The 15525-nt window shown below is 31.0% G+C and overlaps 1 protein-coding gene across 3 annotated transcripts in view; it reads left to right on the top strand.

Moving 5' to 3' along the window:
- The window catches only part of LOC126826643 (kinesin-like protein unc-104), a 43748-nt gene extending 28829 nt beyond the window's left edge, over window positions 1–14919 (top strand). For 2 of the 3 annotated variants that reach the window (XM_050555602.1, XM_050555600.1), the window contains 20 exons: window positions 183–283; window positions 660–768; window positions 944–1118; window positions 1305–1395; window positions 2257–2375; window positions 2528–2620; window positions 3041–3112; window positions 3559–3710; window positions 4115–4220; window positions 4508–4622; window positions 5201–5286; window positions 5420–5523; window positions 5892–6037; window positions 6438–6611; window positions 6737–6853; window positions 7084–7184; window positions 8677–8911; window positions 9789–9908; window positions 10400–10518; window positions 10950–14919. In XM_050555602.1, coding sequence (XP_050411559.1) covers window positions 183–283; window positions 660–768; window positions 944–1118; window positions 1305–1395; window positions 2257–2375; window positions 2528–2620; window positions 3041–3112; window positions 3559–3710; window positions 4115–4220; window positions 4508–4622; window positions 5201–5286; window positions 5420–5523; window positions 5892–6037; window positions 6438–6611; window positions 6737–6853; window positions 7084–7184; window positions 8677–8911; window positions 9789–9908; window positions 10400–10518; window positions 10950–10989 — 2375 coding nt within the window. In that variant the 3' untranslated portion in view covers window positions 10990–14919. The remainder of the gene's footprint in view (window positions 1–182; window positions 284–659; window positions 769–943; window positions 1119–1304; window positions 1396–2256; window positions 2376–2527; window positions 2621–3040; window positions 3113–3558; window positions 3711–4114; window positions 4221–4507; window positions 4623–5200; window positions 5287–5419; window positions 5524–5891; window positions 6038–6437; window positions 6612–6736; window positions 6854–7083; window positions 7185–8676; window positions 8912–9788; window positions 9909–10399; window positions 10519–10949) is intronic. The other variant, XM_050555601.1, reaches the window with a different exon arrangement.
- Window positions 14920–15525: the final 606 nt, after the last annotated feature.

Raw genomic sequence — 15525 nt, 5'->3', positions numbered from 1 at the left:
TTGGTTACCTATATCTCAATAAAGGCTTTTTCTAGACATAAAAGACAAAATGTCATTTAACAAAACAAGTTAACAAATAAAATCCAATCAATTCAAAGGGTCAAAGAAGTGTCTCTTAACCATTTATTCACCAGATGTTAGATTTTATATAGTGTTAGAGAATGTTTTTGTTAATTTTATAGATACAACTGCTGAAAAAGAAGAAGTACTAGATTATCCACCTAGTGTAAAACAATCTAGCAATGTTAAAATTACATTCTCAGATGAAGAATATTCCCTGAAGGTAAGTTGGTCATGTGAGCCAATGAGAACCGTGAGCCTGCAAGATTGTCATGGAAAGTGTGTACACATTGCTGTGCTCGTAAAAGAACCCTTAGCATTGCACATGTAAAAGTTGCAATATATAGATCTCAAAATGGCCAAAAGATTGTGTTGACAAGACATTAATCTTGGTTATATTCCGTATTTTTGCATGGTGTTGTGCAGCCATTAAGTATGACATCTGATCGATTAAGATTTGAGTGTTCATAATTGAATAAATCCAACACATAGCTGTGCAAAGTGGACGGACCTCTTTACAAATTCAATCTATAGTGTTTCTGTGAAGTTGGCAATAAGTTAGAAATTTGCATATATTCATTTCCACACTTTTTATACAGAAGACTAATGGTATAAATATGCCAATCATTTGTCAGACAGATACCAAATGCTCCACTGATGAAATAAGAATAGTTGAAGGTGAAACAGACACACCCGAAATAAACACAGGTATGTAGAGATAGCTAAACCATTAAATTTTAAACAAATTATTTTAAGCATTTTGAGATGTTTTTCTAAACTGGTTATTATAAGATTTGAGAATTTTAGCTATTCACTGGGAAGTAACTGTTTTCAGACTGTTTTTCTCAACATCTTCAATTGTGTATTGTTATTGTTATTTCAGAAGGCAGAAATACTGAAGATGATAAAAATATGAAAAACACAGATTTCTATCCTGAAATTGATGAGAAGAATATACCTGAACATCTGAAGTTAGGTTCCCAGTTAACATTTAGAGTGACAGTGTTACAAGCTACAGGAATATCACCAGAATATGCTGATATATTCTGTCAATTTAAGTAAGTTATTTTGTTATCAAGGATGATATATTCTATCTTTTCTTTAAAATTTTAGTAAACTTTTGATTTCTGTTTTTTAAATAAATGCATTAAGATGTAAATTAGTTACTGTTGGTTTTGTAACTGCATATCAACTAGAACTTTAAGATATTAATAATAACTGTTATAATTTTATACATTTTTTAGCTTCCTTCATCGTCACGATGAAGCTTTTTCAACAGAACCTTTACGTAACACAGGAAAAGGCCCTTCCCTTGGTTTTTATCATGTACAAAATGTAAGTTTTATTGAATTGATCATATACAACTTTGATGGATGGTTATTATTATACAGTCATCACCATCGTCTGTCGATATGACAATCATCCACAAATTCCAGTGAACACTTTACTGGGCAGAGTTCTTGATATATTAGGGATGGTATCAAAATATTTTTCAATCACAAATCGTGACATCTTCATATTTACTGTGATTGTTCATTGGGTCATCAGAAAGTACCCTGTCAGCATTATTTTGTGAACATGCTACAGAACAAAATTGTTGATGAAATATTTAAAACTTAGTGGGATTGTTCATTAGGATATGAAGATAAACCCTGTTTTATGTTAAGAGCACAAATGGCAGAGTTACTGGTACCATTCTAGTGTTGTGTTGGGGTGTTTTATCCTAGGATTGTCCTGGATTGGTTCTGTGTATAACAGTCCATCAAAACAAGCATCCATCTTGAAGTTCACCCAATCCCAGCATGCTCTAGGACTAAGGCCTTTTATTAACAAGGAGAACAACTCTATATACCATAATTCTTTTAAGAAGGCTTCAGACCACATTTACCTGATTAGTATTAATCTACTTTGTAAAAGTAGAATAGCGAGCAAGTAATAGGAGCCATATATGACACTAGGCATTTTTATGATTGAAGCAAGTGAACATGAGGAAGGACAAAGCTCTATATGGTTAAATTAAAACTACTGAAGTCCTGTAAACACGATTCAGTACAGAAGTCCTGTAAATTTGATAGAGGACAGCATTCTTGCAGGATTTTTATAAAGTAGAGCTAAAGTACAAGGGTTTGATGAATAAAATCCATTAATTTGTTATGAGTGAAATTAATTTCGACAAGCTATGTTTATTTTCTTCAGTTCACAGTTTCGGTAACAAAGTCATTTATTGACTATATTAAAAGCCAACCTCTAGTTTTTGAAGTATTTGGTCATTATCAACAACATCCTTTACATGATCAGGCTAAAGACACAATACCGTAAGTTTGATAGTTATCTTTATTGTATACCAACCAGGAAATATCATAAATGAGTTGAATTGGAATTAATTGAGATTTATTTTTGTAATTACCAATATTATGTGATGTATTTTTTGTTTGTCTTCAAATACTGAAAAAAAAATTATTTTTAGACATCGTCCGATTCAATCACAGAGTTTTCCATCAGCACTGCCAGTTTCTCAACCAGTTCCTTCACCTAAATATGGTATTATTTTTACTCCCAGGTTAGTACTTTTACACGTGTTCCTGATTTCTGAATGGATTCATTGTTTGGAAGGACCATTAAAATGTTTGTTCATCAGATTTATTTTTTTTTGTTTTTAGAAGATATAAAAAAAATATAAAAATATCATTTGTATGGTACAAAAAATCGAGGTTCAACTGTGTACACAATTTTGTTTTTATAAACAATATTTCATTCTCAGAAAAAAATGAACCCTTGACGGTTGAAATTTGAAGTAAAGTTGGCATAAACGTCACTGTCGGGCAAAATTCTCCCATTGCACATATAATCATAGATATTAGATTTACCATATGCTAGTCTCAAAATGACAAGTACTGTATTGACAAGACTATTATAAACCCCAATCCGTTCGATTTTATTTCTTGTAATATTTAAAACTGTTTGTTGATTATTTCTTTAGTTGCAGTCCGATACACGCTAGATATGATGTCTTGGTTTGGTTTGAAATTTGTGAATTGGCCCCCAGTGGAGAGTATGTATTATTCATTTATTCTTAAATTTATTTTTGATCTATGTCACTCAGAAACAAGCAAAATTTATTTGCGAAACCCAAAGTTCCTCACATAACTGACTGACATGTAAATTTGATTTTGGAAACATTTTGATTACCAAGGCAATGATGCTGGGCTGCCTTTTCCTCTGTGTAAAAAAGAAATACTTTCAAATTAGATCTTTATTTGGATATTTTTGGGTGAACTCTACAGAAATATCTGACTACTTCTTAGCCAGTCATCTGTTCTCTTTAAAGTCTGATTTCATCCACTGTGATTGGTTAAATGAATTGTTGCCATAGGAAAAGCATGTTTTCATTGGCTAAACGAGGGATGAAATCAGGTCAGTTGAACACAAACTTGATAAAGATAATGTTAGACTCTAATGTAATGTCAGTAATTAAAGATGATATTTGATTTATTGTAGTTATGTACCAGTTGTTGTAGATCATAGTGATGAGTTAGCATGTAGAGGTGTGTTTATGTTACATCAAGGTATTCAGAGACGTATTCGTATAACCATTGTACATGAAAATAATCTTGAAATACAGTGGAAGGAAATACAAGAACTAGTTCTTGGTAAGTTAAATAAATACACTTAAAGACAATTGCTATAACCGTTCAATGTCACCTGTCTCAGCGTTAAGCATACAGGACACATTGGCAAGCATGGGTAGTTCACCATATAGGAGCATTAAATCAACCAGATTTCAACCTCTCTGTCAGTTATATGCATTTAGTTAAACTAGACAAGTATTACATGTTGCTCTACTTCATTGGTTAAAATTCCAATTCTTGTAACATTATTTCACTCATTCAGATAACTTGAACACATTTTCTATGTTAAATAGACATTCATAATAATCAAATAACTATTTAGAACTGGACGAAAGTATCCAAAAAATAATGCAAAAATATTTGAAAATTGTTAGATATTTTTATTGTTTTTCATTATATAAATATTAATGTTATTTCTCTGGTAGGTCGGATTAGAACAGGTCCAGAGTTTCGAGATTATGATAGTGATAACAGTGTTTTGTCTCTTAGTCTGTTTCCAGCTCATTTCCTTCATTATTCCAACGATAAAAGGTAAGTAAAACGATTCAGTGTCAAAAGTTATGTAATAAAAATCATAGTAAAACAGTTAAAATTTGTAATATATTTTCAAAGGGTTACTATCCCTGCTATCAGAATCTAATAAACACTTTAGTTTTTCAAATTTGCTTGGGATTGTTTGGCTACTCATTATGAGGAAACCTATTGAAATTCAATTTAATGCTCATTATTTACCCTGACCATGGAAATTTGAAAGCCACTAGCCACCTTTCAAAATTATGCTGGTGGGCATATATTTGTTTTAATTTTTATGATTTCAGAGTATTTTTCCAGTTTGAGGCAGCTTGGGATAGCTCTCTCCATAACTCTCCTCTACTTAATCGTGTTACACAAAGTGGTGAACAAGTCTTTTTAACACTTTCAGCATATATAGGGGTTAGTATTGTACATTTTATTCACGGTTAAGTTTTCAAGTATAAACTTAGCGTATACATTTATTTAGCTCTTTTCAATTAGATCCATAAAATCTAATTTTTTTTAATGCCATCAAATTTTATTTGTAATTTTCAAATACCTAAAACAGCAATGCACCACAGATGACTAATACTCATTTTCCTTATTTAGATTTAACAATCCCATCTTGAACTTGATGTCTGTGGTTAAAAATTAAATATTGTTTATACAATAACTATCTTAAAAAAAAACCCAGAACAGTAGGACATTAAACCCCATTACATTTCATTTCAATTATCTTTTTAAAAAAAGATGGAGTCTTGAGCTCTAGAAACTTTAGCTGGTCATAATTTGCATTAGGGTTTTAGTATCTGAATAATATTTTAACCAATATGCTTTCAGTAGGTCTAATTTCTATTGTGCTTATCTGAAAGTATACATTTACCTTTTAAACTAGAATATTGTGCCTTACATGGTTTTATTTGCACGTTCATTTGAAGAACAATATAATCCAGTATTTCACTGAAGTTAAAAGTGATCAGTGTATTTTATGATTCCAGGTAGAGAATGGAGATCAACCAGCTTGTATAACTAAAGATTTATGTATGGTCATTCATTCCAGAGATACAAAAATATCAGCACCCAGGTAATAAGGGATTTTTTTTTTTTTCAGAAAATCCTGTTTGTGTTAAAGTTTATACAGTAATAAAACGCAGTTTATTGGCTTTCTTGAACGAATCATATAATTAACAATGCATATGTTTATTCATTGTTTTCAGAGCTTTAAAGAGTTTGTTTGGAGTATTAAAGAACCATGAAGCTAATAAAATTTCTGGAATCTATGAATTACTCCTTAGAAAATGCTCCGATTCTGGTAGCCCCGGTAAGTGTTCTTCAATTAAACAGATGCCAATAAAAAATTCATTATTTATATTAAGTAAATATACTGAATAAAAGGTGTTATTTGGTTTATTGTGAAACAATTTTGCCTAGATAATATCTTGTTATCAATATCAACAAATACAAATCAAAAATCTTTCCAGTGTTTACAAACATCATATAGTCACAACTCAGGGTTGATTGATTTGTATAATATTTGGACTAATCTCTCTTGATGTCTGTTTAATATTTATATACTGAAATGTAATGAAAACACAAAATTTTAAATAGGCTGAAAGATTGTTAAAGTGAATTCTGTAATTGTTGTTTTACTATATTGTTCAATAACCATACTATTTCTGTATATTCCAGGTGTCCAGAGACGACAAAGACGTGTATTAGATACGTCATCTACTTATGTACGAGGTGAAGAAAATCTGAATGGTTGGAGACCAAGAGGCGACTCATTACTAGTAGATCATCAGTGGGAGTTAGAAAAACTCACACGTTTAGAAATGGTATGTAAATATTTAATAGTGTCTTAATATTCGGTGTTAATCTTTATTCAAGTGCTGTTGAAATATTTGATTTTGGTGCATGTCATAGTGGACAAAAAAGAGAATAACGAATAGTAAAAAAATATGTTCTGATAGCCTTGAAAAACTATTTGATTTCAAATATTTGATCTAGTAACAAGTCATTTATTTTCTTTGAATAGCTGATACTGTTCATCAAAAATGAATGTGTACTGAAAAAAAACTTAGAAGAAATAGAAAAAGACAGCTAGGAAATCAGCCATAATTTAGAAAATTGAAAAATTGTTTCTGTGAAAAGCAAGTCTTGTACAGAAGATGAATGTAAGAGTATGTTATTTTATGAGCATTTACTGAATATATTCTGGTTTTGTTTTTTCATCAGGTAGAAAAATCTCGTCATGTTATACTGTTACGTGAAAAACTAGCTGAACAAAATAAAATAACCGAACTGAAACAACTAAATCATGATATTATAATGAACCAAGCTTCCTGTCAGAAACAACGTTACAATGGAGATGAAAAACACGATGAAAATCCTAAAGATATTGATATTAAGGTAAGGAGGCATCAAGTTCAATAAATTAGAGAGTGTGGCATGGAATTATGAAAGAAATTAACGTATTCAAAAAAATAAATATTACTAAAGACATTGACTTATACTATTTGTTTTGGCATTTTCAGGAAAAGAATCTAAATGTTGTATATGAGTTAAGAACAGAAGGTGATAAAGACAAAGAACTGGCTGCTAAATGCGTGCGTTTAATACTGCAGGGTAGAAGATCAAATAAATTATCAAACGTAAGAATTATTTATCTGTAATGATGTATTTGACAGTAGACCTACTCCATTAAAGTGTATTTCTTTACATTCAATTTAATACAATTAAATTACTTGCTGTCATAGTTTTGAATATTGCGTAGGGTCTACCCTACTGTAACTCAACTTTTGTTGTAAACCTGATATATGTTGGTCAAGTTAAAATTTATCTATTGTTGGTCCATTTCTTTTATTTTCTTTATGTACTTCAGTTTTATCTGGATGAATCTATGTATAGTACATCAACATGTAATTCTGATGAAAGTGTTCTCAGTACTGGCAGTGATATGATGAATGATTCCCGACTCGCCATGTAAGTGTCATAATGTAGTATTTTAATTTGTTAGAGTGTCAAACAATTTTAGCAATAAGGGCGATAATCCAGATAGAATCTCAGAAAACTTTTAAATAATAAAGTGTAGAGGGAGCAAACAGGAGCAAAGCCCAACAATGAGAATACTCGGCAGTATGAAGGACTAAAACTCTACTATAATAGTAAGTGCAGGAGGACTACACTACACGCTAACAAAATCTACAAGATAAACTTGCAGACAAGACAGAATATAGACATTGCAAAAAATAATTATCAGATCAAGTGAATGGATCCGCGGGGCAGCCATAAGCTTCCAATGTGCTGTACAGTGCTGTACAATCCTGGGCTTGTATGTTACTGTTTTTATACTGTTACTATGTAGTTTATACACTTACGTTACTATGCATTTCAAACACTTATATTACCATGCATTTTGTACACTAATATTATTTACCATGCATTTTTATACGCCCACATTTTCATGTGGACGTATTATGCCGTCGCCCCTGTCCGTCCGGACGTCCGTCCGTCCACAATTGTTTGTGGACTCTCTACAGGTCACAATTCTTATCCGATTTTGACGAAACTTGAAATATAGGTTAATCCCCAAAAGATCTCGGCTGCTTTCAATATTGGCATGTATCGGATCGAAACTTCATGGATTATGGCCCATGATTGTACGAAAAATCACGTTTTTAGCTTGTGGACCCTATAGAGGTCACAATTTTTATCCGATTTTTTTGAAACTTGAAATGTAAGTTTATAACCCATAGATCTCAGTTTCTTTCGATATTCGCGCATATCGGACTGTAACTTCCTGAATTATGGTCATAATTTTTATACAATTTAAAAAAAACGTCTTATTATATCACCGTTACACCCTAACGACGACTGAGTTCGAATTTCGTGAAAATCCGCCCAAAATTGGCAGACAAATTGGCCGCCGTTCGTTCTCAAATAGCGTAAGAATATGGTATATCAAGGTTGTGGACCCCATAGAGGTCACAATTTTTATCCCATTTTGGTGAAACTTGAAATGTAAGTTTATAACCCAAAGATCTCGGATCCTTTCGATATTCACGCATATCGGACCGTAACTTCCTGAATTATGGCCCCTGATTGTATGAAAAATCGAGTTTTTAGCTTGTGGACCCTATAGAGGTCATAATTTTTATCCGATTTAAAAAAACTTATTATTATATCACCGTTACACCCTAAGGACCCTAAAATTGACAGACAAAATGGCTGCCGTTCGTTCTCAAATAGCGTAAAAATATGGTATATTGCGCATATCGAATTGTAATTTCCTGAATTATGGCCCTTGATTGTAGGAAAAATCACTTTCTTGTTAGCTTGTTCTCTATCCATCTCTCAAAAATGTGGGCGTATCCTGCCTGGCAGCCGCTGGTTTAAATTTATATTACCATGGAGCTATGAAATCTGAACCAAAAACAATTTTAATATGACATATATTGTGTGTATTTTTTTACAGGTCTGTGAGTTCTCAACCTATTGGACAATCCAAGTCATATGACAGTATTACATCACCCCCTACACCAGATACAGGAGATCGTAAACTCTCCCTACCATTAAAAACTGCCCGACCTGATATAGATACCTCCATGTTTGTTGATATTGAAGAAATCAGACCAAGTCCTGTTGTGTCACGTCGTGGTTATCTCAATGTTCTTGAAGAAAAGACAAATGAGTGGATAAAGAAATGGGTGGTATGTTCTTTTCACTGGTAGCAATTAGAGGGCCTAGTATTATAAATATTCTAATTTCAATATTGGTACCATTACAAACCCAGACATCTTTATAGTGTTTTTTGTCAGAAAAATAAATAACAAGAATGGAATTATAATTAGTAACTATAACTTTTTATACAGCCACACTGAAATGTGGTTGTATATTGTCGTCTCGGTCATCCCCGCGTCCAGAGGCTAAATTTAATATCTGATTGACTTTAAATTTATACACAGTGTTTAAGGTCATTAGACGAAAAAGCATATTCATTTGCAGTGATTTCCAATAATTACTGCCAGAGTTATGGCCCTTGATCACTTTGAAAAATCTTGTGGATGCTCTAGAAGCTAAAGTTAATATCTGATTGACTTTAAATTTATATGCACTGTTTAAGGTCATGAGATGAAGAATCCTATTGATTTTCAACAATTTTCGATAATTACTGTCAGGTCAGAGTTATGGCCCTTGATTAGTTTGAAAAATCTTGTGGATGCTCTAGAGGCTAAAGTTAATATAAATTGTTTAAGGTCATAAGACAAACAATCGAAACAGATTCTAATTATTTCTGATAATTACTTCATGGGTTATTACTCGTAATCATATTTTCATGTGTTCTAAATGTTCCCATTACTGACAAAAGAAAAAATATGCAACAGCGACTTAGCTGCTGTGGGCGAATGCTTCGTTGTTTGACAACCTATCTTAGATGGGTAAGTGATGAGCATTTTAAAATGACTGTATAGAAGTGAAAAGGTTTTTCATAGTGTTGCGCCACTCCTGTGTACAACTAAAAATACTTCCTTTTCTAAAATTGGCAGTTCCACGTCTCTCTAATATTTGTTACTCTTTATTTTGTAGATTGTGAGACGCCCATATGTATATATGTACAATAATGAAAAGGACCCAGTGATTCGAGATATTATTAACCTAGCTACATCCCAGATTGAGTACAGTGAGGATCAACATGCAATACTTAAGGTAAGTTCATCTTATTTATATATTTTTATTTCAATGCCTATTCAGTGTCAGATTTATCTATATGCTTGGCAAGGTGAAGCCTAGGGCCTCTAGATCTAGGAGGCCTCGACCAAGGTGTATATTATTTTAGCACTCTTACAAGCCTTTCTTACATGCATTATCCGCCTCAGCTTTTCTCAATTGTGTTTAAAATACCCTTTCATCTTTCTCTAGTTGTGAGTGTAGGGGGAGGGGCCTCATAAGTGGAATAGCCTTAGGCTTTTCTTCATCTAAACTTGTCACTGTACCTATAATAATATAAAGTTGGGGTATTATAATTTTAGAAATTAGTTGCAACAAATGAAATGCTTTATAAGAACTGAAATATTTTCTATTTTCTAATATACCGGTACAAATTTCAATGAGGAAATTGATTAAATTTTACTATTGCTGAAATATTGTTTTTTGGGGCTGATGTAATGGTGTTTAATTTTTGTCTAAATTAATTTCAGACAATCAATGCCTTCTCTGTGATAACACGGCATCGTGGATTCTTGTTGCAATCTGTGGATGATAAAGAGTTCCATGACTGGCTTTATGCCATTAATCCATTATTGGCTGGTCAAATCAGGTAATTCATTATAATATGTTTAGATTGATCAATATAAATTATATAAATGAGTCCTATTTATTGTGGAACTGTCCCAATTATAGCTTCATTATTCTGAGACAAGGATGAAGGTTGAATCCTATTAAATAGTTTAGAGCTGAATCATTATTTGATTGATCATTTGAAAAGTCAATTAATACTTCAGTTAACCATCTTAATTTGACATACATTATAGTATGAGTTGTTGAGCAAGGCTTTTCTTTATTATCTCTTTATTGTCGGTGGGCGTGGAACATATATTGAACAACCCAGCAGACTTTTGTAGAAAAAGAAATTAATAGTTTGAGGGGAAGAGACAACACACCAGTTACATATTTAAAGATTTACTTCAATAATTTAAATTAAACCTTAATAATTTGTTGACCATAAAAATTATCATATGAATATTTCAGATCAAAACTATCCAGAAGAAAACAAGCATTACCAATCTGAACTGAAGTTAAATACAAACTGAACTAAAAACAAAAACTTTATCAAAATATCACCTAAGAACTATTTCCCATTTGATCATGGTATATCATTATAGAAGATATATATTGTGTATGCTCATATAGTAAACAGTGTATATCTACCTTCACTAATAATATAAGTATAATATTCTATATATATAAATATGCCATTAGACAGGTCTGTTGTAAGGCTTATTGTTGCCATCATACAGTGTATGTATGTGTGTTTATGTGCAATAGTTTTATGGACAGCATTTCGTTGTGTAGTATCATTTAATATATCATATCATATAGCTGGTTCTATTGTGCTGTCTGGGATTTCAAATCTTTTCTCTAATTAAAAGTGGGAAAAGGTGAAATATTTGGTCAAAATTGTGCATATGGTTAACAGACTTAGTGATTTTTTGAAATTGCGAAAATGAATTAGAATTATATTTAATTATGGCTCAATCAAATTTGTTAATCAAATCAATTGTTCATTAGAGAATTTAGAAAAATGAAAGCGTGACATACAATTCCGTATTGGGGCCTATGAGCTCCTGATCTTTGAACATATGCATGATTATAAGACTTAGTAAGGTTTATTGGAACTATGGTTAAAAGTAAAGCTCAATAATATCTAGTCTTTTAAACACAGATGTCTGGCATCATTAAGGCTGTTTTGAAGAAGACTTAGTCCAAGCAGTGAGACTTAGTCAAAGCAGCATGAGTTATCATTTTATCATCTACCTCCATCTAGCAAAATGAACCAGCTATTTGACATAAAATTCAAGTGTATATGTATATTAGTGCAATATTTTTTGCCACCAATAAAATGAATTCCATGTATGTTATGTTATGAATTCTGTATATTTAAGTTAACTTAAGATATAAGCCCATCTTTAAGGAACCTTGTTATATATTTTATCCTCTAAGTTATTGTGCAGTTAGTTGTTTATGATTGTATAGTAGCTATATATAGTTGTTTTGTTATTTTAAATTGTTATTGTGATATTTATTATTATCATCTTAACGTTGAGATAATGATCAATTGTCTTTTCACAAAGCCAAGTAAGATGATTATAAATGCTTTAATTTTGACTTATCATCGAGTTTTATTATTTTGGTGAAATTTATGTTACCAAAAAGACATGCATTTAAGCAAAGTTTCATAATATAATCAGTATATGCTTAATTATTACTAGAAAAGTTACTGTTGGTTTTAATTTAATTAAGACTAGATCGATCATGATGTAATCATAATTGAAATCCTGAGCAGTGTCAAGAGACAAAGTAATATATGGTTGTGTTAATAGAATTTTGTAACAAGTTATAATTTGATTGATAATAACTCTTGCTTTGTTGTGAACTCCTGTGATTTTGTACTTCATCACAATAAACTATCAGATTGTTAATAGATAACTATGGTTTATTTGGAGATAAACATTGTTATAGAATTCTCTTAAAATAATCAATTTTAACATTGTTATTATATTTCATTAATCAATGGATTAATAAAACTGTTTTAATTTGGAGAATTTAACAGTTTGGGATTGTAACAATTCATATAGTATCAGTAGAATGATAAAATTACTTTTTAGTACAAGAACTTGACAGTGTTGGGAGAGCTTTACAGTGCTGGAATATAGTTAAATTCTATAACAAAGTAACAAGTCACCAGTTACTTGATAAAACTATGGTATAGTTGGAGAACTTTACCATGCTGGAACATTTTATAACAAAGTAACAAATTATCAATTGATTGATGAAACTACTATTTAATAAGAAAGCTTTACAGTGTTGTAGTATTGTGATTTGATTTTATAGCAGTGTCAGTAATATTTTATATTATCAGTTGATTGATAAAACTGCTGTTTAGTTGTTATTATCATAACATACTGTCAGTTGATTGATAATACTCCAAAGGGGTTTGCAACATTGGATGATTCTTATGAAATTGGATAGCAGTCATAATTGTTATGAAATTTAAAAAATTACAACTATCAATTATTTTTGATAATAATATACTTGTCAGACAGGCCATCCTCGGATATTAAAAACAGAATTTTCTTGTAATTTTCACATATTGCCATAATTTGTCAATTAAGAGATTGAAAGGCCTGATTTGTAGTTTTGATTTGATGTTATGGTATACTTATCTAAAAGATTGATGTCAGATTTCTGGGCAGGGGCGCAATTTCAGTGCTTGCTGAAGGCACTATTTTCGTTATTGCCGAAACATTGTTGTTGAATTTTTTGTTATTGAATTTTATAACAAAGTAACAAATGGTCAATTGATTGATACAACTACTGTTTAGTTGGAGAGCTTTACAGTGTTGGGTCTAGCTTTACAGTGCTGGAACATTGTTATTGAATTTTATAACAAAGAAACAAAAATTTTATTATTGCATTTTATAACAAATTATCAATTGATTGATACAACTACTGTTTAGTTGGAGAGCTTTACATTGTTGAGACTTTATTACCGAACTTCATAACAATTATAGTTGGATAGCTTTACAGTGCTGGAATATTGTTATTGAATTTATAACAAAGCAACAAATTATCAATTCAATTCATTGATAAGACTAAAGTTTAGATTGAGAGCTTTACAGTGTTGGAACTTTGTTATTGAACTTTATAACAATGTAACCATAATAGTTTGAGAACTTTAATATGTTACAACAATGTTATTGAATTTTATAACAAAGTAACAAATTACCAATTGCTTGGTAAAATTACCTTGTATTTGAGAAACTTCCCAATGCTGGACCTATATTATTGAATTTCATAACATTTAAAAATTACCAATTGATTGATTGAACGATTAATAAAACTACTGTTGGAGAGCTTTACAGTGTTGAAATGCTGTTGAATTTTATGAAAAATTAACAAATACTTGTTTAGATAGAAAACTAGATAAGAGTTGAAATAATGGAAAGTAACCAATTATCAATTAATTAATTGAACAATTACTGTTTAGTTGGAGAGCTTTACAGTGTTGGGACATTATTATTGAGTTTCATTATACTCTTAACAGTTTATGTAATTAAATATTTTAGGTAAACTAGAAAAACATTTAGAAGAAAGAAAAAATGTTTGAATAATGTACTAGATTTATTGGTTAAAGTTCAACTGTTCTTCCAGTTACATTTTGAGAAGTGTTTTTAAGAAATATTTTGTACTTAAAGCTAATATGAACCATAGGAGATTGTTTTTGTGTTTAAACTACAATTGTTATATAATTCTGTTAAGATCTTTATATGAATCAAAATACCGCTATGTGAAAAAATGTAAAAAGGGCCGGTAGTGAATTATGTTGAGTGACGTTTTTTAAAACAGAATGAACTTTGCTCACAGTCTTGTGTATTGGAAACAAAGTGTAGCCATTGTTTTTGTATTTTTTAAAGCGCATTAAAAAACAATTGGCTTTTTAGCTGACTATGTGATGTGAGTTTTCTAAGAATATTATGCATATACAAGTAAATAACGTCCAGATAATTGGAGCTTTGAAATGGTAGCCATTATTGTAACTGTAACATTTATCAAAATTAAAATAGTAGGCTCAATCTGGTATTACATTTAATCCTTAGTGCATCATGAAATATACATATTCATGGAATAAAAAAAATATAATATAAATATGATATACTTATGGCATGCCTATTCAAAAATAAAATTATGTATTTTAGATTTTCTGACTAAAATCTGTTTAAATTAAGTATTCAAAGTTAAAGAAACTGTAGCATGCAAGTAATCAACAAAAATAAAGCAAGCCCATGACATTATACTCAGTACTTATAGGAACAATATTATTATGCATAATTCTGTATGTTCTCAGTTAAAATCATGCTTTATTGCTCTTTGTTAAACAATGCAACAATGTCTGTACATGTATTAACATGGCGAATAAATTTTTGTCTCTTTGAAATAAGCATTTGTTAAACAGTTTAAGTCTTAATGATATTTCAAGATGACCATTGGACACTGCCTGAAACAGATTCACTCTCTGTCTATGCTTTTATCTGCAAAGTAATAATGTAGCCTAAATAGACCTCCAGCCCTGACCAGGATGCCATATTAACTTGAATAAAGATAAAATTGACCCCAAGATTACTTGTTCCAAACTTCTGTGATAAAAAAATAGAAGTACAATTAATCTGAGGAAGAAATATGTTTTTCAGTGGAAACAGATAAATCTGGTTTACATTAAAACAACTGGGCAGTATTATAGAATACAGACTGGTGTCATTTCAGGACTAACATATGGTATATTTTTATTTCAATAATTCGCTTGCACAAAGAGGTCATTAGCAGAAAGAGGAAACCTGGGAAAACTCATGATGTTAGGCAGGCGACCCTGATCCATGTGACATATGAAATTGGGAAAAATTCACTCCACTTGACTCATTGACAAACTCATTCAGCCACCCAAGTGGGTGACCCAACCCCCACGATTCAAACAGCAGTACACATATCAAAGAGAAATGAACAATTGTTTTGACATCAAACAATGAAATGAAATGAAATGGGGTTTAAC

The sequence above is a fragment of the Patella vulgata genome, chromosome 7 (genome assembly GCF_932274485.2).
Source record: "Patella vulgata chromosome 7, xgPatVulg1.2, whole genome shotgun sequence".
Classification (NCBI taxonomy): Eukaryota; Metazoa; Mollusca; class Gastropoda; family Patellidae; genus Patella; species Patella vulgata.
Note: the sequence above shows the minus strand (reverse complement) of the source record. Positions and strands in the feature narration are given on the sequence as shown.